This window comes from Cervus canadensis, chromosome 3 (genome assembly GCF_019320065.1).
Source record: "Cervus canadensis isolate Bull #8, Minnesota chromosome 3, ASM1932006v1, whole genome shotgun sequence".
NCBI classification, from domain to species: domain Eukaryota; kingdom Metazoa; phylum Chordata; class Mammalia; order Artiodactyla; family Cervidae; genus Cervus; species Cervus canadensis.
Genome location: NC_057388.1, coordinates 98899475 through 98922248, shown reverse-complemented (window position 1 = coordinate 98922248; position 22774 = coordinate 98899475). Strand labels below are relative to the sequence as shown.

Here is a 22774-nt window from a genome sequence, read left to right as displayed (position 1 = left end):
CGTGCCAGATACCATACTCGACTCTGGGACTAGAAGGTGTATAAGACATCCCCCTCGCCTTCGGGAAGACAAGCTCAACAGTCAGTGACTGTGATGTGAAGTGAACAGAGCGCTGAGAGCGACCTGCAGGAGGGGCTTCCTTGGAGAGAGGAGAATGGAGACCTAACCTCAGAATTGACAGGTTCCTCTGGGATCACCACGTGCAAATCACCACGCTCTCTCTCCATCTGCTCCAAATCACTCACAAGAACTTTCCAATGCAGGAACTGACATCATCCCCTTTCCCCTGGTTATTGGAGACGGCAGCTCACAGCTGGACTCAGATGACCTCCTCACGCTTTTCTCAACTGGGGAGGGTTAAGGGGAGGGTGATGTCTCCATCACTAGCCTCTGGTTCCCGGGTTTAGGGCCCAACTGATATATCCCCACAAGTCTCCGGGGGGAGACTCAGGGTCCCCGATCGGCATGAGCCTGCCTGCAGTTAAAGGCAGGACAACTGGAGACCCAGGACACCCCAAGGCTTCCTGGCAGGAGAAGGAAGAAACAAGATGAGAGAAGAAGGAAGGAAGTGGCTCCCCCAAGTCTACACGAGTTTAACTGGTGCTGAATTCATACACACTTACATGTCTATTAAAAAATAAAATAAAAGAGTTAAGTTGCATGGCAATAGCAGTGCTGGCTGGATCACATGGTCAGCCATGGGAAGCACCAGCTAGCCAACGCGGGAGAACTAGCTGACGGTAAGAGCCATGCAACCCCACGCCTCCCACCAGCAGCAACAGCCCTCCACTTCACAGGTGTGAGGACTGAGGGGCCCTTCCGGCCTCCAAGGGAGCAGGCCTGGCTGCTGTCTCTAAGTGGGCCTGCTGCAGAGGAGATACCGCGTCTCATGCAAAAAGAAAACAGATCAATGGCTAGTCCTGGGCAGAGAATTTTACTAGGCAAGTGTTTGTTTTTATGAGGCATCAGCAATTTTTTAAGGCTACATACTGAGTAACTACCATCATCGATTACATTAATGGATTACCTCTGGAGAAGGAATCTAATTATATTCTTGTACAAATTGCAAAATGTAGGTTAATTTCAAACTTGCTTGGCAGCCCCTCTTGTTCTTTTCCTGAGATCAGGGACAGAGCTGTGGGTCAGGAGAGTCAAATCACTGCGAAGAAGCTGGAAACACGAAAAGGCTTTGCCCTTTCACTCAACAAATAGGCACCGAGCGCCTTGCCTTCTGCCTCTGTCAACTCTGTTCTAGGCGCTGGTCATGCAGATGCGAGCAACACAAGGTCTCATTTCTCGTGGCAACTCCAAGACCACAAAATCCAAAGTGTTCCTGAACCCATTTAAGTAACTACTGGCATTCATTTTCTGAACACTGCTTAGGGCTTGGTACCTGTAATCCAGGAGTTGTCAACCTCTTAGCCCCGAAAGCAGAAATCTTTAGAGGCGGCAAAGGATTAAGGGGGAGTTGATGGGGGGATTAGAGGAGGAGTCAAATGACACATATCCTGAAGATGGGCTAATTCATCTGAGGTGGAGACATAAGGCAATAGGAAAGTAAAGACAATTGAAGAGAGAATTTGAAAAAGGAGAAACACAATGGCTAATAACCATTTCTTTCAGCTCAAACCTGTCTCATAGTAATGACAATTTCAAAAATGAGTTACTATTTCTCATCAATCAAATTAGTATAAGCTTGAGTGAAAAAAGAATTTTCAGTGTAGGTAAATTTAGGTAAGATGAAACTGGCCCAAGTTTTCTGAAAGAAAATTTGGCATTGTTCATGAAGAACCTAAAAAAAAATATGTATCTTTTGAGCCAATAATCCCTGTTCCAGGAATTTATCCTCAACACATTATCAAAAAGATGGTTAAAGATTTACATACAAGGGTTATCATTACAACATTATCATAACAGCCTAAAACTAGAACTACATAAACATTTAATTTTAAAGGAAAGGTTAAGCAAATTGTGACTATCCATATGGTTAAGTATTATGATGCCATTAAAATTGTAATTAAGAAGAGTTTTGATGCCAAGGGGAAATGCTTATGACGCAATTATAAATAAAACTTGGGGTAAAAAATTATATGAAAAGTATGATTTGTACTATAGAAAGAAATGCAAGAGGATATATGCCATAAAGGTAACTTGCCTATTGGTAGTAGAATTTTAGATGATTTGATGTTTTTCTGATGTTTTACACTTTCCTATCAAGTTTTTCTTTTTAATAATCATGTTTTATTTTGAGCATCAGGAGAAGCAAAATAAACTGATGAAAAAAAGAGATAAGATAGGAGGAGGGGAAAACATCAATCTAATGAGGAAGAACAGGAACCAGAGTTGGGATGAGTGGTAAAAGGGAAGGATTACAACCAGAGACTTAAAGAAGGATTCAGGTGGTGGGCAAATGTTTGCTGCCCAGAATAGCACTCGGTGGCGATGTCTGTCTCAGATTCCCTCCCTCCTTTCAAGATTAATCAGATTTAACACTCAGTTTCAATCTTCCTGACAATGCTTAAATAAATCTGACCTGGCTCCATAGGATTTAAAAATCTCATTGGGTTCCCACTGTTTTCAGCCTCCAAGTTGAATCCTAGCTAGTTCAAGGAACTTATATATATTGACCCATAAAAAATGTTCCAAAAGAACCATAGCATTTTCAAAAACTCTTTTTGTCATCGGATTCCCCCTTACTCCAATAAACATAGCACTGACTGTAATCAATTGACTCTTCAGTTTAGATGCTTTCTCTAGAGATTTCACCTCACTCAAGGAGATGAATTAGATAGTCTTGGAAAGCTTCTAAAAGGGTGCCCTGACTGTTCATCACTTACCTAGAGCACAGTGAACTCTAAAGAATTCTAAATACTTAATGAGGCGGCCAACAATGATGACTAAGTTAATCAATAGTGAACATGGAGATAGCATCCCACTTCCATGCACTACCAGGATGGCTGCCAAGAGAATGGATGAAAACCACAGCATGGAGGAGACGCCTGGCTCTTCCTCCCTCACTTTCTTCACTCACCCATGCACCATCCTCAGCTGATGGCAGCCCAGTGTCCCCAGAGACTGAGCTGAGATTGTTATGAGACTGTGTTGGGGCTTCTGGCAGCTGAGATGGAGGGAGCCAGTCAATTCCTCACCAGTGTCCTTTGGCCATGCAATTTTAATAAGCTCAACCTCAAGAAAGGAAAAAGGAGCCCAGGATTGTGTTGAATTATTCACAGCTCCACTCGGGTAAAGCAGAAGAACCCCTCTTCGGAGAGTAAGTAATAGCTCCTCATTGATTTTTTTTCCCCCTTCGTGATCCCTAGGTAAGAATCCAGTTTAAATACCCAAAGACAGATGAAAATCTAACTATCCCCTTAAATCTGAGTTCATGAGTAATAGGTGTATTTGCCAACTATGTTACAGTTGACAATTCCATTCGCAAGAACAGTTTCAGTGAGCTTGGTATATTTTAGTTTATTTAAATATAACATACATATGAAAACTAATTTTTACAGATTAATGACCATGATCAAATAGGTCTTGTTTAATGACAGAATGAAAACTGTTGTTAGCCTTGAGACTTGAAGGCCAAAGAGATGTATGATTCATGCATTTATTGCATGTCAAGGTTGAATTATCTTTGGATTTAATGAATATACCTTATTCCTGCCCACAAAAAGAGAAACGAAAGTTCAACAAAAAATAGTTAATTCTTCCCTCCACTTCAAGGAAAGCTTACTTTTCATATTCTGAGTCCATAGTTAGTGCTAATAAAGTTGTTCTCAAGATAAAGACAGTTGCCATGCCCCTGTAGGGAGTGAGTTAGAGACCCACTCATTCAGACTTTGTCTACACATGTCAGAATCTCAACCCTCCTCCACAGAGCACTTATACAAGCACACCCACCTACACCTCCTTATTTCATCAAGTCTCACATAATCCGTTGCTGAGAGTCCAATCCAGATCACCATGATCTCAGGCCTGGGATATCACAGGAGGCCCCTCAGAGTCCAGACTCCACTCCCCTCTATCCCTCCCAAACAGAGCTGATGAATGCATTTCCTATGGCTTCTCTGGGGGCTCAGACAGTAAAGAATCTGCCTGGAGTGCAGGAGAGCCAGGTTCAATCCCTGGGTCGGGAAAGATCCCCTGGAGAAGGGAATGGCAACCCACTCCAGTATTCTTGCCTGGAGAACTCCATGGACAGAGGAGCCTGGTGGGCTACAGTCCATGGGGTCACAAAGAGCCTGACACAACTGAACAACTAACACTTTCAAGATATCATAAAGTCATAACACTCAGGCCACATGGCTCTCAGGTTACCTATCTTCTGTAAGCCTCAGTTTTGTCATCAGTAAGCTGCAATAACAATAATAATAATAACATGTTCCTCATAAGACAATTGAGGTTTAAGTGAAATGAGGCATATTGGGGATGTAATATAGCCATTGACCCAAGTTAAGCTTCATCAATAAATGGTAGTTATGATCCCACGAGAATGCAACTCCATGAGGGCAGGAATTGCTGGCTCTTTCACCTGGTACTTACAGTTTCTGGTAAATGGTAGGAACTCAATAAACTTAACAAGCTAACTATTTTAAGCCCATTTCAATGCCACTATTCCTGCCCCTTTATCCTGGGCTTGAGATGGTCTTTTCCTCCCATGGACACTGCTAATAGCATTTGGCTTGTCCATGTCCTGGAGTGCCAGCCCCTGCTGTCTCAAGCTGAAATTACTGCCCTGTGTCCTCTGGGAGACTGTGGGCCCCCAGAAGACCCCTCTCTCACTGCCTGGTTCAGATCCTGTGCACACCGCAGGCCCTCAACCCGGCATGAAGGAACTTAGGTCATTCCAAGGATGGCCAAAGATGGATCTTCATTAACCAAAGCCACAAAGCTCTGATGGGGAATTGTAAGCACTTAGGATCTCAGCCCCTTTCCTTCAATTGAAAGAGGAGATGGAGCTGAGTTAATCATTCTTTTAATGGCACATTTCTGCTAGTTCTGCCAAACTAAACAGCAGCTAGATTTCAAACCTTAACCACAAGCCAGAGGTCCCTGCTCTTGATGAAGTGGAGAAGTCATCTTGACTTCCAGGAAATGAAAAGATCGCTTTGAGGCAGGAGCTGATGGCGCTGTGAATGGGAGAGAGCGATCAGCAGAACGCAATGCTCAGGTGACACACGATGACGACGACAACAACAACACATGACAACAACAACGCAAGGAGAAAGCCAGCCCGGGGAAGGCGGGCGTGCTGGCTCGGTGTCAGCACTGCCCAACCACCCATCCCAGCCAGGGAGAACTCCCTTCCTTCTCTCCTACTCCACCCTCAAGAGGGCATGCCCGGGAGCTTAAGGAGATGGCTTTCCTACAGTTCCTTTCCCTGGTTTCCCTGGCAACTGTGCAGCATCTCGAGGCCTCATGAGTGAGTCAGTGGGATGTGGTGGTATGAGGAATATGAACACTGTGTGGGTCCCACGTGGTGTCACCTCCACACCCATGTTTAGCAGCTTCTCAGTCTCAGGAGGACACACACACACACATACCTCTCAGACTGCTCATTTCCAATTTGGTGCCGGGTACCCAAGCAAAGAGCCTTCATGAAACAGTACACAAATAGCCTCATTTTACCAGAATGAACTGAGCTGGGGGCTGGGGGCTGCTGATACTGAGCAATACCTCGCGCCAAGGACGCTCAGGGTCTCGTGGTTGGTTTCTGTATTTCAGCCAAGCTTACATAGGACATATTATGGACTGTGAATTAACATTAATTAAATGTATCAGTAGCTGGTTATGGGCTGACAACAAGGGACAGAACAGTCTGAGCTCTCACCCCATTGAGGGTACCTAATTTGGGGGAATCCAACCTAAGAACAACAGATATAGAGGGGAGACGGCAAGATCACTCAGAGGCAAACTGCCTAGAAAGTAGAAGATACAGTCTCCAGCTTTGAAATGAGCTCCATTCTAAAACCTCATTTGTAAGTCAGTTATTTGGAATTCAGAACCCATTTCCAGAGAAGTCATATCCGTTATAAATGATGATTGGGTTTCTAGGCTGGCCCACAAAAGCCTATTTAACTCATAATGTAGATGAAATACTATACATTTGCAATGAAAAGCAACAGGAAAAAAAAATCCTGTTGTGATACCAGTAATTAAATGAAAAAGACAAAGAGAGAAGGGGGAAATAAATAGCTTTCTTTCGAATACCAGAAGTCTTGGACGGAGGGGGTGGGGAGTCTGGTTGCTCAAGGGGTGAGGAGCCTCATTCACTTTGGATAATGGAGGGGAAGTAGCTGATCGTGGGGGTGGGGAGCTGGAGGATGAATTAGAGTTGTTCTTTGGGATAATGGCGGGGCGGGGGGGAATAAAGCTTATTCTGAAAACAGGCAGAGAGGGGAAAAGAGAAAGTGAGTCAGCTTATCTTGTAAGACATAGGGACCCTTGGAGCAAGGACAGGGCATGAATTTTGCATTCACAAAGACCCGGGTTCTAGTTCTTCCTCCCAAAGGGACGTGGGCTGTGCAGGGCTGTAGCCCCCTCTCTTCCAACTGGCAAGTTACCAGCTAATCTCCAAGGTTAACCAATCTGCCTGCAATTCTTAGTCCTCCTTAGCTGGTAACAAGGAATGGCAGAGGCCACGACCAACCACAGCCAGCACCACCCCCTGGCCCACCGGGGGCACTGAGTTGAAAATAAGGAGTTCTCTGAGGCTATTTCAGTATCTTTTTAAATCTTTTTTTTTTTTTAACAGGAGAAAATAAAATTTAATTTTGCATGTGTGGGGGCTCCCTAAGAATATGAGGCCCTAAATCTTTTTAATATGAACTTTTACCACAATTTTTGTCTTTGTTTGGGGAGTACATGCAATGATGCATCCAGACCACCATTCTTTAATTGGTTCTTATATTTAAAACATGTAGAAAAAGTCAATATAATAGCAAAATATAAAATATAAAAAGATATAGTTTCTGAGTACCTATCATAAGCAAGACTCTTAATAGGTGACTAAGAATTTGCTATTAAATTTTTAATAAATGTGTGTTGTACTACCAAAAAAAAAGAGAGAGAGAGAAGAAAAGGAGTTCCCTTTCCCTTAGGACAAGAATACTGCCTCCAGCATCACCTGTTCTCTTTCCGGACACTCTCTTGCCTCTACTTTCAACACATTCACTGCATCCTCTTTGGGGAAGTGTCTTTTCACCTCAGGAATAAGGGAGGCTCTGATCATAGCACATACTGGAAACTGCAGCCTTCCTGCAAGGCAGGGCTAGGCTACAACAGTTAAGCAAGAATCATTTTCATATTCCCCTTGACAATTTCAACACAAATGTACTCACAGTATATTTATCTTCAAAGCTCTGAAGATGTTACTTTTTAGACACTTAGCATGTAAATCTTCTTTTAGAGGCTCCTGTTATTGTCTAAACTGCATCGCTATTGGACACAACTGATAAATTAGAGACTACTTCTGTTGTGCTATCCCACTGAGGATCCCAAACACTGAGGATTCTCTGCTTTTAAACTCCTTTCACAATATGCCACATTGTTGCCACTCAGCACATAATATACTCAACCACTTCCTACTCCCACAGGAGAAATACCAGATGCCAGCTCCCATCACTTACACACACACACACACATATACCTCTGTGCAGACGGCAAACCCAAAGCAGACCCAGCAACATTTACAGCCATATACAAGGCACGCTGACCCACACAGGCTACATACAGTTGAAGAGAAAAGCCCCTGAGCCCACAAAGCACCATTTCACAGCCTTTCCCCCATTTCCTACGGGGGACCCAGAGCCAGGCACAGCTCTGTGTTCTGGTAATACCAGCACCTAATGCTGCTTGGCAGGGCTTCCGGGGTGGCTCAGTGGTAAAGAATCCACCTGCCAATGCAGGAGACATGGATTTGATCGCTGGGTCAAGAAGATCCAGGGCAACCCACTCCAGTATTCTGGCCTGGGAAATCCCATGGACAGAGGAGCCTGGCGGGCTAAAGTCCATGGGGTTGCAAAAGAGTCGAACATAGCTTACGACTGAAACAGCAGCAACACTGCTTGGGATCAGCCTTTACTGATTTCACATGAACCATCTTATTTAACTTAAATTTTATAACTCTTAACTTAAAATTTATAACTGTTAAATTTTATAACAGTATTATTACTGCCGGTTTACTGATGACTGTACTGGGCTTAAAACACTCACACAGTTTGCCCAGGGTTGTATACCTTGATAGCAACAGAGCAGGAACTCAGTGAAATGTCCCCTATCTTCAGCGAAGCTTGAAGTCTATTTCTGAAAGGAGAACACTGCAGATACAAGATAGAGATTTCAAGCTAGATAACAGGAGGATGTCCCATAATAGGGGGGAAAAAAGAAAATACACCTCACATCTCCCATGCCATTTTGTACAATTAACAGAAAAGAAAAGAAAGAAAGTGAAGTCATGTCTGACTTTTTGCGACCCCATGGACTGTAGCCTACCAGGCTCCACCGTCCATGGAATATTCCAGGCAAGAGTACTGGAGTGGGTTGCCATTTCCTTCTCCAGGGGATCTTCCTGACTCAGGGATTGAACTCAGGTCTCCCGCACTGCAGGTAGACGCCACCAGGGAAGCCCACAATTAACAGAAAGAGATACGGAAAATGTTAAATTACCAAAGCTATAACCAAATAGAAACAGACAAGACAAGCGTGCAAGTAACTTAAAAGTCCTGGTTCCACGCGGGAGGTACAAAACGCAGCATTCCATCTCCCAGCTCTCATCCAAAGCCCACCCACACTCTTTCCTCCCAGGAGCCTCCTCTGACCACTGCAGCCCGCACAACACCCTCCAGGCCAAGAGTTCTCAAACGTGAATGTGTTAAGAGTCACGGATTCCTGGGCCCCACTCATAAAGGTTTAGACTCAGTAGGTTTGGGCTGAGGCCCAAGAATCTGCATTTCTAACAAGTTCCCAGATGCTGCTGGTCCATGAACCACAATTGAGCAGAACTGCTCTAGACTCTGATGGGACCTTTACCACACCAGGGAGAACATGATTACCTTTTCTGTTAAGTGATATTGGTTCCCAGATGCCTCTCCCCTACCCTCTCCATAGTCCTACCATCTTCAGAAGCAGCCTCATCCCCTAATCCCAGGACCAATCTTGATCACAGGCTGAGATGGCTGCCCTGACTAAAGTGGTCTCCCATCATGTTCAAGGCGTAGTTGTTGTTCAGTCACTACATCATGTCTGACTCTGCGACCCCATGAACTGTAGCCTGCCAGCTCCTCTGTCCATGGGATTTCCCAGGCAGAAATACTGAAGTGGGTTGGCATTTCCTTCTCCATCAAGGTAAGGGAACCTTGACCTTAAAACTGGCCTCTCTCATCATCACTTTTCTCCATTTCTTACTCTAATCCCCTAATGCCCCAGATTTCTTGACAAAGGGTGCCTGCCTTCTGCTGGCCAAGCTTCTTCCCTTTTGGATCATGTAGTCTTAAACCCCCAAAGTAGCACTTACTGTATTTGTACCTGCTGACCCATTGTCTTGAATGACAAGTGTCTGCTGCCCAGATGTCCTTGTCTCATCCAACCCAGATTCCCTATCTCTGAGCTGTCCCTGCCTGCTAGAACATCAGCTCCTGGTCCTGTTTCTCCCCCTCACTGCTGCAGCTCATATGGACAGAGAGCTCCGTTGTCTTAACTATTGGAAAGATGAGTCACCTGCCATATTGAGCTTCCTTTTCAGCACCTAGAGCTGGGACAGCTCCCCCGGAGGGCCAAGAAGCAGCAGATCCTAAACCATCCCCACTTTTCCCCGGCTTGGGAAAAACAGGCCAAGTCTCTGAGATATGGTAGTTTTGTCTTATACTTTGCTTTTATTTCCCCTGCAATGAGTTCTTGCCCATTTAAGTGTGGAGGTCAGGACCCACGATGTGTGTGCGTGCCCGCTGCATTAGCCTGCACTCCTTGGGTAGTCAATAAACATAAAGCAACAAGCAGTTTGATCCCTGGCCTAGTTGATACCTGGAAATATATCATCCAATTTGGAAAGCAGGATACCTTTTAATATCCCTCCCAGTACCCAACACGGGGATTCTCACAGAACAGGCACTCCATGAATATTGAATGAGTGAAAGAACAAATGGATGAGGGAGGCCAGTGGGGTTGCACCCAGGTCTCCTTTGTGGTGTCTGGCTCAGGATGCTCGGCCAGAAGAGAACACCTTCCAATCTGCAAAAGCTGAGAGAATGCCTCTAGGCCAGACTCCCAACTAATTCCCAGCACAAAATTGGACCTGCACATTCAGATGAATTGTGGCTTGAAGACTGCAATTACACCAGCACAGTGGTTCTCAGGTTTGTTTCAGTACGTGGCTATCCTTAACAGAAAAGGTTAGTCTAGTCCACACCCCTTCTCCTTACTCCAGGCCTTCTCCCTTCCCCATTCCTAGTTGTTGCTGTTTATCGCTTGGTTGTATCCGACTCTTTGCGACCCCATGGACTGTAGCCCCCCCCCAGAATCCTCTGTCCATGGGATTCTCCAGGCAAGAATACTGGAGTGGGTTGCTATTTCCTACTCCAGGGGATCTCCCAACCCAGGAATCAAACCCTCGTCTCTTGCGTTGGCAGGCGGATTCTTTACCAGTGAGCCACCAAGGAAGACTTACTTGTAAAGCAAAAGTTAAAATGCTAGTTGCTCAGCCATGTCTGACTCTTTTGCAACCCCATGGACTGTAGCCCACCAGGCTCCTCTGTTCATGGAATTCTCCAGGCAAGAATACTGGAGTGGGTTGCCATTCCCTTCTCCAAGGGATCTTCCCAACCCAGAGATCGAATTGGCATCTCTTTTATTGACAGGTGGATTCTTTACCACTGAACCACCAGGGAAATCTTACTCCTCAGGCCACCTCAGAAATAAACTCTCCCTCTTGTCCACGCCATCTCCACCACTGGTCCCAGGTCAGGCCACCATCTAAGTAGGTGGGATCAACAGCTGTGCTTGTGTCATGATTTTAGAGTGTCTCCACACACGACCTTTAACACTTCCTAGTCATTTGGGTGAGGTCTCCGGAAAACAACACCACCATCAGGACAGGTAACCAAGAAGGCATTAACACCTTAACTCAAACAGGTTCACCCACTTAGTAAACCCACTGTCTGGCAGAAGCCTGAGGGAGTGGGACAGAGGAGGGGGAGGTTTTGACAGGCAGGGAAAGCTGTGAAGGAAAGGAGTCCTGGCCTGAGTTACAGCTGCCAGAGCAGGTGTAGATGTGGTATCACATGAAGGGGTACACGTTCTCTGCCTGGCCTGTCGCAAAAATGCCGCGGGAGCTCTAGAAGGATAGGCATAGGGCAGCCTCTGGGCTGCAAGCTGTGGGTATCCTGAAAGGTTGTCAACGTTCCCTGCAAGGTTGGGGGGCAAGGAACAGAGAGATGTGTGATAGATTACAAAAGGCCAAGACTTCAGGACACCAAGCGACCTATGGGGATGCTCTGTTGGCTGAGTTCCTCTGCTACCAAGCTTCCAGAATTCTGGGGAGGGCGTCTGGCCAGAGATGACCCCCATGGATGCCAGGCTTGCAGGCAGGAGGCACCTCACAACAGATTGCCCATGCTGAGAACTCACACTGGCCGGGCACAGATGCAGGAGGAGGGAAATGGCTGACACTGCAGGAGATGTAAGCTTCCCATGTCTGGGATGTTTACCTCATTAGGATGTTTTACGTAACATCAGCCAAAAACAGAAAGGGAAAACAGCTGGAGGGAGTCCGCTGGAGCTCAGACCTGGATTATGAGTCTCAGATTCTTCTAAGGCCAAGAGGGAACCTCTACGCAGCCCCTTCCTCCCTGGCTTGGTTATTCCATCGGCAAAGAAGTCAGCACAATGTGGACTGGGTTCCTAGGAGGAAAACTCTTGAGCCACCCTCCAAAGAGCATTGCAGCTGATATGAACAAAGAGGCAGTTATTGTTGTTATAATTACTGTTATCATCATCCCAAGCTCTTGTGTCTACACATTCATCTTGTCATGACCAGGGATGGCTGGGAATGAGGGGCCAGAAACCTAGGCAACTCCTGGGCTATGAGTCCAGAGGTCTGAATAGGAATAAAGTTCAGAGGGCTTGCAATGTGGGAGACCTGGGTTCGATCCCTGGGTTGGGAAGATCCCCTGGAGAAGGGAAAGGATACCCACTCCAATATTCTGACCTGGAGAATTCCGTGGACTGTGTCCATGGTGTCACACAGAGTCGGACACGACTGAGCGACTTTCACTTTCAGAGGGCAGATGAGCAGGCTTGGGACCCAAGAGGTGGGCGGTACCTGGGGGTGGCTGGAGGGAGTCTTAGCACCAGGGAGGGCTCAGGGGCAGAAGGGATTAATTCTGGAAAGAGGGGAGGGTGTGGAAGAGACTATGGAAGAGGCTGAAGGAGGAACCAAGTAGGGCTTGACCAAGCAGAGTAAGAGGAGAGTGAGGCACGGAGATCCACAGCAGAGCAGCAGACAGCCTGAGCTTCCCGCGGTACACAGCCTGGAAGGGGCTGGTCCCCCACCAGACTAAACTAAAAACTACAGGACCCCAGCGTAGACAGCCAGGGGCCTCAGGGTCAGGGATCCAAGTGTGGCATCAGAGGGGCATGCATGAGACAAGACACTTTTGAATTTCATTTCTCCTCCTTCTTTGCATCATGTTCACTGAAATGTCTTTGTTCCTCCACGAAGACTTCATCTCTTTCTGTCTCCCTCCCTCCCCCAATACCTTTTCCCTCCTCTTCCCCTCCCTCTTGAACTACATACATATTGCTTCTGATTCGACTTTGCAAGGCTACCATGTGAGTGTGTGTTTGTGTCACTGGGGGATGGCAGGGAGGGGGGGAGGGGGCGGTGATGAGCCCTCAGGAGGACAGCAAGGGGTGAGGAAGGATGTCAGGGGGTGGAGATCCTCTCTCCTTCCTTCCCTCCCTGGCCAGCTGGAAATGTGCTGTGTGACCATCCAATTTAATTAGCTGAACTTCCTTGATAGTCTTGATAGAAGGAAGCTTAAAAAAAAAAAAAACCACTCGCGCTTTTTCGGCTCTCGGGCTCTTGAAAGATAATGGAGAGGATCTGATTGCAGGAACGTGGAGCCCCGGCTCCCTGATTTCCCACTGCCAGGGGCAATCAACTATGAGCCGAAACCTCCATCTTGAAAACGCCAAGCCGAATGAGAGGATCTGAGCTCACAGGCACAGGGCTACAGAGTCTCGGGGCTCGAACCCCCGGGGGAGCCTCAGCGGCAGCTGCCCAGAGTCCCTGACGAGCAGAGTGGGGACCAGGGGGAGCAAGGGCTGTCCTCCCCACACCCTCCAGCGGTCCCTGCTCTGCAGCCCTCAGGCAGGCCCCCTGCTGCCGCCCCCCACCCCCAGGGTCACTGGCGTTGCCCCAAGCACAGCTCCACTCCACGCCAGCTTCTCGTTGCAGAAGTACATCTCAGCATCACCCCCTCCCCAGACCCAGCTTTCTCAGCCCCCCTTGGCTTCCCCCGGTCCTATCAGAGGCCCCCCAAGACCCCTCCTTCCTACGCACCCATCCTTGCCCTGCTACTGGCTGCGTCCAGGCCCCCCGTGCTGAAGGGGCATTCCAAAGCGACACCAGTGACAGAGAACGCAAAGGCAGAGCCACTGGGGATGGCCTCAGGGGCTCCTGGAGGTGGCACGGGGACACAGAATCCTCCAAACCAGCACGCAACCAGAGCCTGAGCTTCAGGCTGTGAAGCCCGTAGGGATGCGTTCTAGCAAGAGGAGGAAGTGTCACCGTTTAAGATGAAACTGTACTGCCAGCCTGGGTCCCCGGACCACTGCCAATCTTGCCCTGACACTCATCTCCTGCAGCCACCGGCCCCTCCGCGCTGGCCTGGCCACACATGCCCATCCTGCTCCAGCCCTGGAGGTGGTGAGAGGATCTGGCAGGAGTGCAGTGCCCCCCCCCGGAGCCCACCAAGGCTGGACCAACGCCACTCAGGGTGGCAGACAGGCAGGAAGACAAGGTGGGCTGCTCCCAGCAGACAGTCAGGTCTGGGCGGGTTGAGGGCACAGTCCCTACTATTGAAGGAGTTCTACCTTCTCTGGGGGAGCTCTTGCCGGGGTGGGAAGGAGAAACGGGCACATCCAACTCTTCATCAGCAATTACCATCTCAGAGAGGTTCAGAACCTTGTCACCAAATCACTCAGACAACTCAGCATTCAAACCTCCATTGCAGAGACCACCCTACACACACACACACACACACACACACACACACACACACGTCTGACTCTGACCTTTACTCCCCAGAGTGATGGTTATTATCTCCTTACACTTGGATTTGTAAACCTAGCGACCTATAAATTAATTTTATTCTTTCACCTGCTAGTCACAGGACCATAAGGTGAATGAGCTCTCAGTCAAACAGTTAAGCCTCTCATTGGTGGAATTAACTATTCAAAAACCACAGCATAGTTTTAAACCAAACAGTGCTTTTCTTACTTGAAAAAAAAAAAATTTCACAAGAGTGTTTGATGATCACATGCAAATTCTTTTGTTTAAATTTAAACTTTTTATTCACTATTGGGGTACAGCTGATTAATAATACTGTGATAGTTTCAGACGAACAGTGAAGGGACTCAGCCATACATATACATGCGTCCATCCTCCTCCAAACTCCCCTCCCATCCAGGCTCACGTGCAAATTCTTGATGAAAATGTATGTAATCAATACAACATAAGCTTCATCAAAGTCTGAAATATTTGCCCAGAATTATTTCAGCAGAAAAAAAAATCAAATTTTTGCTTTAACAGAACATCATTTACTGAGAAAAATTATTGAATATAAGATATTATGGTGAAATTATAAAACAATAACCAACCTAGCATTAAATGAATTTATTTGATCCCACTAACAATCTTAAAGAATACAGGACTCTCAAGTAAAGAAATCAGAGTCTGGTTTTCTTTTTTTAATTTCTAAAGCTCCATCATAAGGGTTTGTTAATCTTTGACCATTTCTATTTTATTTCAAAGGGGGCTTATACACCCGCTTCCTATCTAACGGCATCAATATCTGACCTTTGAAAACTAAAATTGACATTTACTATGCTTCCCCATGGGCTTCCCTGGCGGCTCAGTTGGTAAAGAACCTGCCCACCATGCAGGAGCCTGCCTGCAATACGGGACACCTGGGTTTGATCCCTGGGTTAGGAAGATCCTCTGGAGAAGCAAATGGTAACCCACTCCAGTATTCTTGCTTGAAAACTCCATAGACAGAAGAGCCTCGCAGGCTACAGGCATGGGGTCGCAGAGTCGGACACGACTGAGCACAATGCGCTTTCTTTTTTCTTTCTGTCTATGGTTCCCCATTGTGTCAACATTGCCAATTACACTTAGCAGCAGCTTCAGATACGACCGATGCTCACCTGCCCTCTGATAAAAATAGCTGCCGTGGATGTCGGGAACAGCAGACGCTCTCTGCTGGTTTCACAGCCCATCAGGCCGCTTTGTGAAACCGGCAGATGAATCCCACACCAAAGGAGAGCCTCGACTCCACCCAACATGGGGTGCCCAAACTTCTGCATGCATCAGTCGCTGAGACGGCTTTTATCAGTTAAAAATAGATCTGTTCGCAACCCCATTCACCACAGCAGAGGCTCACGCTGGATTCTGCAGAAGTTAAGGGCACTCCAGTTTTAGAACAAGAACCCCGGAGACACAGGGCTCAGAGAAGGTCCATAAAGCTGAGCATCAGCCTCTTCTCAATCTTTGCTAACACCATGTAACACACTTTCAGTGATGTCGCCACGGGTCGTCCATCTGAATTCCAGATTCTCCGCTGTGTGCACAGCCAAAAACACTCTACAAGGTCTCCCATGAAGTGCATCTGTGCCATTTACACTAGAATAACTTTCCTTCTTGCTGAAAAACTTCCACAAGCTATCTTAATTGCTTGAAGCAATTACACTATATTGTAATTAGCGCATTGCCTTATAATTATTTGCTTTGAGAATGTCTCTCTCCACTCCTCCCCGCCCTCCTCCACCTCCAGACGTGAGCTCTTTGAAAGCGTTCTCTGTGGCCTGGGTGTCCACCATGTGCCCTAGTACACAGAAAAACTTGGTAACTGGGACTGAATTGAGTGGAATTGAATGGAAGCTGCAATACCAACAACTTCTTCAATTCAATGATGACTCCCCCTCCAGTTATATTTAAGCGGTTATTCAACCAAGCTTGTCACGTATCTTGAACATCCATTGTAGGTGTCTATTAAGTGACTATCCCAGACCAATGCAATGTGACAAATAAGCAGTCACGGTCAAGGATTTATATACTTGGCTTCTGGTATGTCTACCTCCAAAAAGGAAATTAATAACCCTTACTGGTGTCCCTAAGGCAAACCTCACATTAAAGTTAAGTATGTGGGAAGCTTAGCTCAACATCTAGCACACGAGGATGCCCGTTGGACATTCGCTCTCTGTCCTCGGGGTCTGGTTTGTGTCCACCAGTGATAAAGCTTGTAGGGGGAACCATTTGGTTGATGCCTTCCCATCTACTCACACCTGCCCCTACATTATTTGGGGCCAGTGGCTCTAAGTAATACTCATCCAGACACCTAGTCACAATATTTTCCCTGAAACCAATGGATCATTGCTCTATTTGTTTAATTTTACTTGTTTCTCACCCCACCCATCAACAGCCAACCCAAAAAGTGGGACAGACCCAGGCTCCATGCACACCAAAGATAACTAGGCAACAATAAAGAGAAGAAATATGGGTTTGGCCTTCATCAAAGCTTACCCACAACAGGATCCTTGTTTTCAATAAAGAGCCTCCTGCATGTATACATGGAAACTGAAACTTAACCGTGTGACATTGTGTGAAAAAAACTGGAATCGGGAAGAAATGATAAGTGCACCAGAGGTGGCGTGGAGCTTGCTTACAGGAAGGATGTGTTCTCATGAACCATGCCTGCGACAAGGAGAGTTATCGTTACACAGACAAGCAGGTGGATCCCGTGGAGCAGAAAAGTAAAAATAGTCAACCAACCCTGTTTGCTCATTAAGTCATCATCTTATCATATTAATAATTTAAGTCTCTGAGAATCCCTGACCAAAATCTTCCTTAACCAATGAAGGCACATATTCTGATCTTCGCTGAGCCATCACAGGAGAACCCAGGTCCCAGAGCCTTTCATTCTCCCGGAGATAAACTTGTCAGTGGAGGACCAGGTCCTCCCGCTCAGGCGCCCTGCCCAACTGCAAATTTCCAGTGCGATACTGTCTGCAACCACCAGCAGGTCTTAACCCACACAGAGGATGACACAAGGGATTAGCAGGTTGCCACAATAATGCCCCAAGAAACTTGGACACAAGCTGGACTTGAATCCCAGGAGCTGGTTCAGTCAGGTAGGTGAAATCTGAAATGCCTACTAGGGTAGCAAAGCAAGACCACGGATCATTGTCTAGTTGCTCATCATTTTTTGTGTCAATTGTAGAAGCAAACTCCTCAAAACTACAATACAGTCAAAACCAACTGGGGCAGTTCTGACCCACAGACATTCAGACTTTAAGAATTGCCATCATGTTCTGAGACTGTCCACAGGTCTCTGATAGAGGTCCATCTGTCCGTCCAGACCAAGCTGCTGATGGGCATCCAACCTCCATGCCCTCCAAAGGTCACAGCCAAGGAAAGAGACTCAGGGGTACTTACGCAGAGCGTGCCACTCATCCTGGCGGATGGTCTTTGTGATGTTGAAGGTGAGGTTCCTGGGGATGGTGGCTGAGGAGTAGTGGTATTTGATGTACGTGCACCGCTCAATTTCTCCTGGAAAAGAGACAGGAGGCCAAATGTTAATGAGGCAGCAACCATGTCTGGGGCAATTTCCAGGATCTGTTTTTCTATCCTGGGGGGAGAGACTTGTTTCCTATTGGGTGGGCCTGGTGACCCTGACATTTTGTAAATACAAGGTAGTAACCTCAGCTCCAAAAGAGCAAGAGAGTCGAACAAAATCAAACATCTAGATGGCACTAGTGGTAAAGAACCCACCTGCCAGTGCAGGATTTGCAAGACACTTGGGTTCGATCCCTGGAGAAGGAAATGGCAATTCACTCCAGTATTCTTGCCTGGGAAATCTTATGGACAGAGGAGCCTGGTGGACTACACTTCATGGGGTCACAAACAGTCAGACATGACTGTGCATGCGCGCGCACACACACACACACACCGCCCCCCCACCTCTGGCATCATGCAGATAGGAAGAGTCCAAGCTGAGGCTGATGGCAGCTTGTTAAGAAAGTAGTACCCATGTGTTTAACCTTAAGAAAATCAACTTATACGTCAAGGGAGGATGTTTGGTATTTAAAAACATTTACAGTCTGCACCCATGGAACAGCAGCAAGCAGGCTTTGGCCTTAATCACGTAGCATGTGCTGTCTTGTGGAAAGGTGAGCTAGAGGGGCCTCTTCCCTCTTCTCTATCCCATGGCCCCCACCAGCCTCACCTCTAAACACAAAGCACTCAGTTCCATGTGTACCTCCTTGAACCAGTCTCCTCTCAGATTTCTTGGACGAAGTCGAAGTCCCTTGACATACTCAACTGCCTGGTCCAATTAGGACTTTTTCTGAGACGCTGTTATCAATCAACACAAGCTTTGCTAGTAAGATTATCAAGAGTCCTGTATTTCAGAGCCAGAGGTTCTCAAATGATAGCCCTGGGACCACAGCATCAGCATTCCCTGGGACCCTGCTAGAAATGCCACTTCCCAGGCTTAACCCCACACCTGCTGAATCAAAATCCCCGAGGTAGAGTCTGCAATATGAATTTTACTAGGCCCTCCAGGCAATTCTGTTGCACACTTGAGTTTGAAAACTGCCACCATCGAGAATCTAATAGAATTGCCAATGAGTGAGTTTATAAATCTGCCGGGTTGCCCAAATTCAAAAGGTAAGCAAGATTAGGAGTTCTTGGTCTCCTGCAGGCTCTTCTATTGGCACTTACTTATCCGGGGGATATTAAAACTCAAGTGTCAGGGCATCATGAAGAATCAGGAAAGGAGTGATTTTTAAAGGTTAGGGGTTTTAAATTTTGGTTTTGCACCTGAATGGATTTTGATGGTAATCCATTTTGCACCCCACTGATTTTCAATTTATAAGTAGTGGCACCTGATTGAATTGTCTGAACCCTGGCTCACTGTCAGCAGGGAACCTGGCAATAGGTGGAGTGCAGTAATTTAGACAGTGCCTTATTGTAAATCACGTCTGGACGAACGCCCACTGTTAGTTACTGGCAGACACTCCTGCAATGGGACAGACCCTGTCCAGAGGCAAAGTTTTGAGGAAAGCGTTAGGTACTCTTTTTTTTTAATTTCTCAGCTCCTCTGCCTCTGACCTCTTAGCCCACAAACATCCTGAAGTCTCTCATGGGTTCCCCCCATACCCCCCACCTCTGTCTTCCTTCTTCCCTCACCTGCTACACTTCTAGAAAAAATAGTCTTCCCGACGGTCTCCGCTTCCAGAACCCACATTCACACCTCATTTCTATAACAATTTCCATTAACAGCATCAGTTCCCATCCAGTCTATATCACAAAGCCCACGGCCATCGCCAAGGCTTTCCGGGGCTCTAATGGTGCCCCTCCTCCCTGGCATCCAACTGGTCACCAAATTCCAATCATTTTATGTCAGAAATGTCCCTGGAATCCAGCCTGCCTGCCTTCTGTCCCCACTCCCTCCATCATAGCTGTGAGAACACAGTGACCAATCTCAACAAACAGCCACACTGAGGACTTACGAAGTAGGAAAGACTTGCCAAGTGCCTAGTGGACGAGTGGTTTCCAACTTAGGTCTTGGAGCACATAGAAAAGATGTGTGCAAGGCACCGGGTGGGCTGCTGGGCCTTGTCCAGCCTCGCCAAGGGCCAAAGGAGCCACATCCCCATAACCCATTTGTGGTTTCTATACATGTCATCATCCCTGGGTCAGGAAGATGCCCTGGAGAAGGAAGTGGATATCCACTCCAGTATTCTTGCCTGGAGAATCCCATGGAAAGAGGAGTCTGGTGGGCTACAGTCCATGGGGTCGCCAAGAGTCAGACACGACTGAGCGATTAACACTCACTTACACTTACACACATGTCCCACTGGTGGCACACTCTATTATAAACAATGCCTTACTAATCTTTCTATGATCCAATTAAGTAGGTGCTATTATACTCCTCACCCCTATTTTACAAATAAAAAAATGGAGGCTCAAAAAGATTAAGTGACTTGCCCAAGGGAGGAGCAGGGCCAGGCTCAGAACCCTGAGGATCTGGGTTATTGGATCTGGTATAGGATCGCCTTATTGGAGTATCTCTCCTGTCAGGCCACCCTTCATACTGCTGCTCAGACTGTACCATAGAAAGAAAGTGCAGTCTGTCATGCAGGGGATACACCCCACACTCCTGGCAGAAAGTCCCAGCCCCCATGTAGCCCCGACCAGGACACAACCAAGGCTCCAGCCAGGTGCCCTCCCCACCCTGCCCCATCGAGGTTGGATCCACTCACAACTCTGTCCCTCCTCTCCTCCCCATCTTTCCTTCACCAGGTACACACCTCCAGCTCCTCAGGGAAGCCCCACTCACATCTAGGACAGCACCCAGGAGTAGGCATCCAACAGCCCCTCCCTCTCCCCCTCCTTGATCGGGTCGTCCTGCTGCAGCCAGCACACCAATGGGCTGTGATTTATCTATTTACACGCCTCACTCCTCCACTGCATTACTAGTTTCTGGAGGGCAGAGACTTGTCTTATTCATTCATCTTTATGTCCCTGGCCCCCAGCACAGGGTAAGCACCAAGAACCTATGCTTTGAAGAAAGTGATGAATAATACAAGGCGCCCTTTATAAGATCACAGTGGGTAAGGAATCCAACTGCTTCTATTGCATGCAAGGGATTAAAACAATGGAGGCAAATTAGAGTGTCATTAATAAATGGAGGTGACTGTTGCAGAACTCTGGGAGCCTATGGCAAATACCTCTTCCCTGTCTGGACCACGCAAGGAGAGGCTTGTCAGTCACATATGAACACAGAATAGCCTCTTACCACACTTTGTAAATGTAATCCAAGGGACAACTAGGTCAATGGTTTCAGGGTAGAAAAAAGACAGAGAAAAGAAAGAGAGGGAGATATTAGAGAGAAAGGGTTTTTACATGAATGTCATGAGCAACCATGTGGGACATACACAGTTGAGCAGGTTGTGCACTGCACAAGGATGCCTCTCACGGGGTACCCGCATGCTGAAGTACAGCCGCTGCTCTGCTTGTGAAGACCTGCACCATGGTGGGGTATGCAGGGGATGTCTCAGTCAGAGAGGCTGCCTTCATCTAATTTGCACAAAGATGGCATGAGAACTAGGAGCCACACTACACTCCATAATTTCAAGATCAAACAAAATACTCCCTGGGCCCAGCTTGGAAGACACAAGATGGAATCCCACTGGTAACAGCTAGATGAGTGCCTGTCACTCACATCTGAGAGATGTACCTGATTTCCTGGCTGAGACCAGGTTCTCTCAGCCTCAAAACATACTCAACAAGTGGTCACAGGTTCCAGGCTTCCTGAACCTTCCTCGGCCCCAGCCTACCAGGCCAGCCAGGGACGAGGCCACCTGACACTCAACAAGAGAAAGGAGCTGACGGACAGGCGCGGTGGGCAGCCGGCCAGGGAGCTTGGCTGGAGAACTTCCCAACAGCCCCGCTGGAGGCCCTCACTATTTGCTTTGCCTCAGGGATGCAAGCATCCTGCCTTTGACAGCAATTAAATTTGAAAGACTCAAATATTGCCTAAGAAGAAAGGCAAAATATTTACCCATGTGTCTGCAGGTCCTGTCAGTGTGCTGGGCTTTTGTCAATACAGGCGCCATCTGGGCACCAAATTCGTGTGCCCAGAATGTGGGCTTCCCAACACAAACAGGTTTTCCTGCACAGGACGGTGGAAGGTAACAGAGAAGCCTGTGACCTTCCCCGACTCCTGCATTCCAGCCCGGAGAGGGGAGCTTCCCCCTCCTGAAGCCTCAGCTGAGGGGCCAAAAAACTGGTCAGTGAGACATCAGGGGCAGGAGGGAGTGCCTCCTGTGGGCACCTGGGACTTGATACCTTCAGCCATGCCTTGCCTTGCCTTCTGAGCTGAGGACCCTCCAAGCTGCGTGTCAGAGTCCCAAAGTGTTAAGTTGCTCAGTCATGTCTGACTCTTTGCGACCCCATGGACTGTATAGCCAGCCAGGTTCCTCCATCCATGGAATTCTCTAGGCAAGAATACTGGAGTGGGTGGCCATTCCCTTCTCCAGGAGGATCTTCCTGACCCAGGGATTGAACCAGGGTCTCCCGCATTGCAGGCAGATTCTTTACCATCTGAGCCACCATCAGAGTCCCAGGGAGACAGGATAGCCAAACAGGTAACTGAGGAGGGTTTCCAAAGCGATCAGTTTACAAAGCTGAGCATAGGGTGTAAAGGGGGCCAGCCAAGGGTGGGGCAGGGCCCTGGAGCTGGCAACACGAGGAGGTGGGGCAACCCCAAGGCTGGGCAAGGCAGAGCAGGGACCATCACGGGAATCTGGAGAAGAGGGCCCTGGGAGGGAGGTGATGCAGGCTCCAGGAGCGGGTACAGCCCATCTGAGTGAGAGGCAGGGAATAAACGGCCAATCTCTCGCTCCTCCCACCCACACCTCCCGCCAAGTCCTCCCAGAGCTGAACCCACCTAGAAGTCAAAGCACAATGCAGCCTCTGAGCCGAGAGCAG

At 47.5% G+C, this 22774-nt stretch overlaps 1 protein-coding gene across 2 annotated transcripts in view; it reads right to left on the bottom strand.

Annotated features, from left to right (window-relative positions):
- TMEM178B (transmembrane protein 178B) overlaps positions 1-22774 on the bottom strand; it is a 398699-nt gene that overhangs the window by 248132 nt on the left and 127793 nt on the right. For both annotated transcript variants that reach the window (XR_006268618.1, XM_043463892.1), the window contains exon 2: positions 17714-17827. Coding sequence is in view for 1 of the 2 variants with exons in the window: in XM_043463892.1 (XP_043319827.1) it covers positions 17714-17827 (114 nt within the window). In the remaining variant the exon portion in view is untranslated. The remainder of the gene's footprint in view (positions 1-17713; positions 17828-22774) is intronic.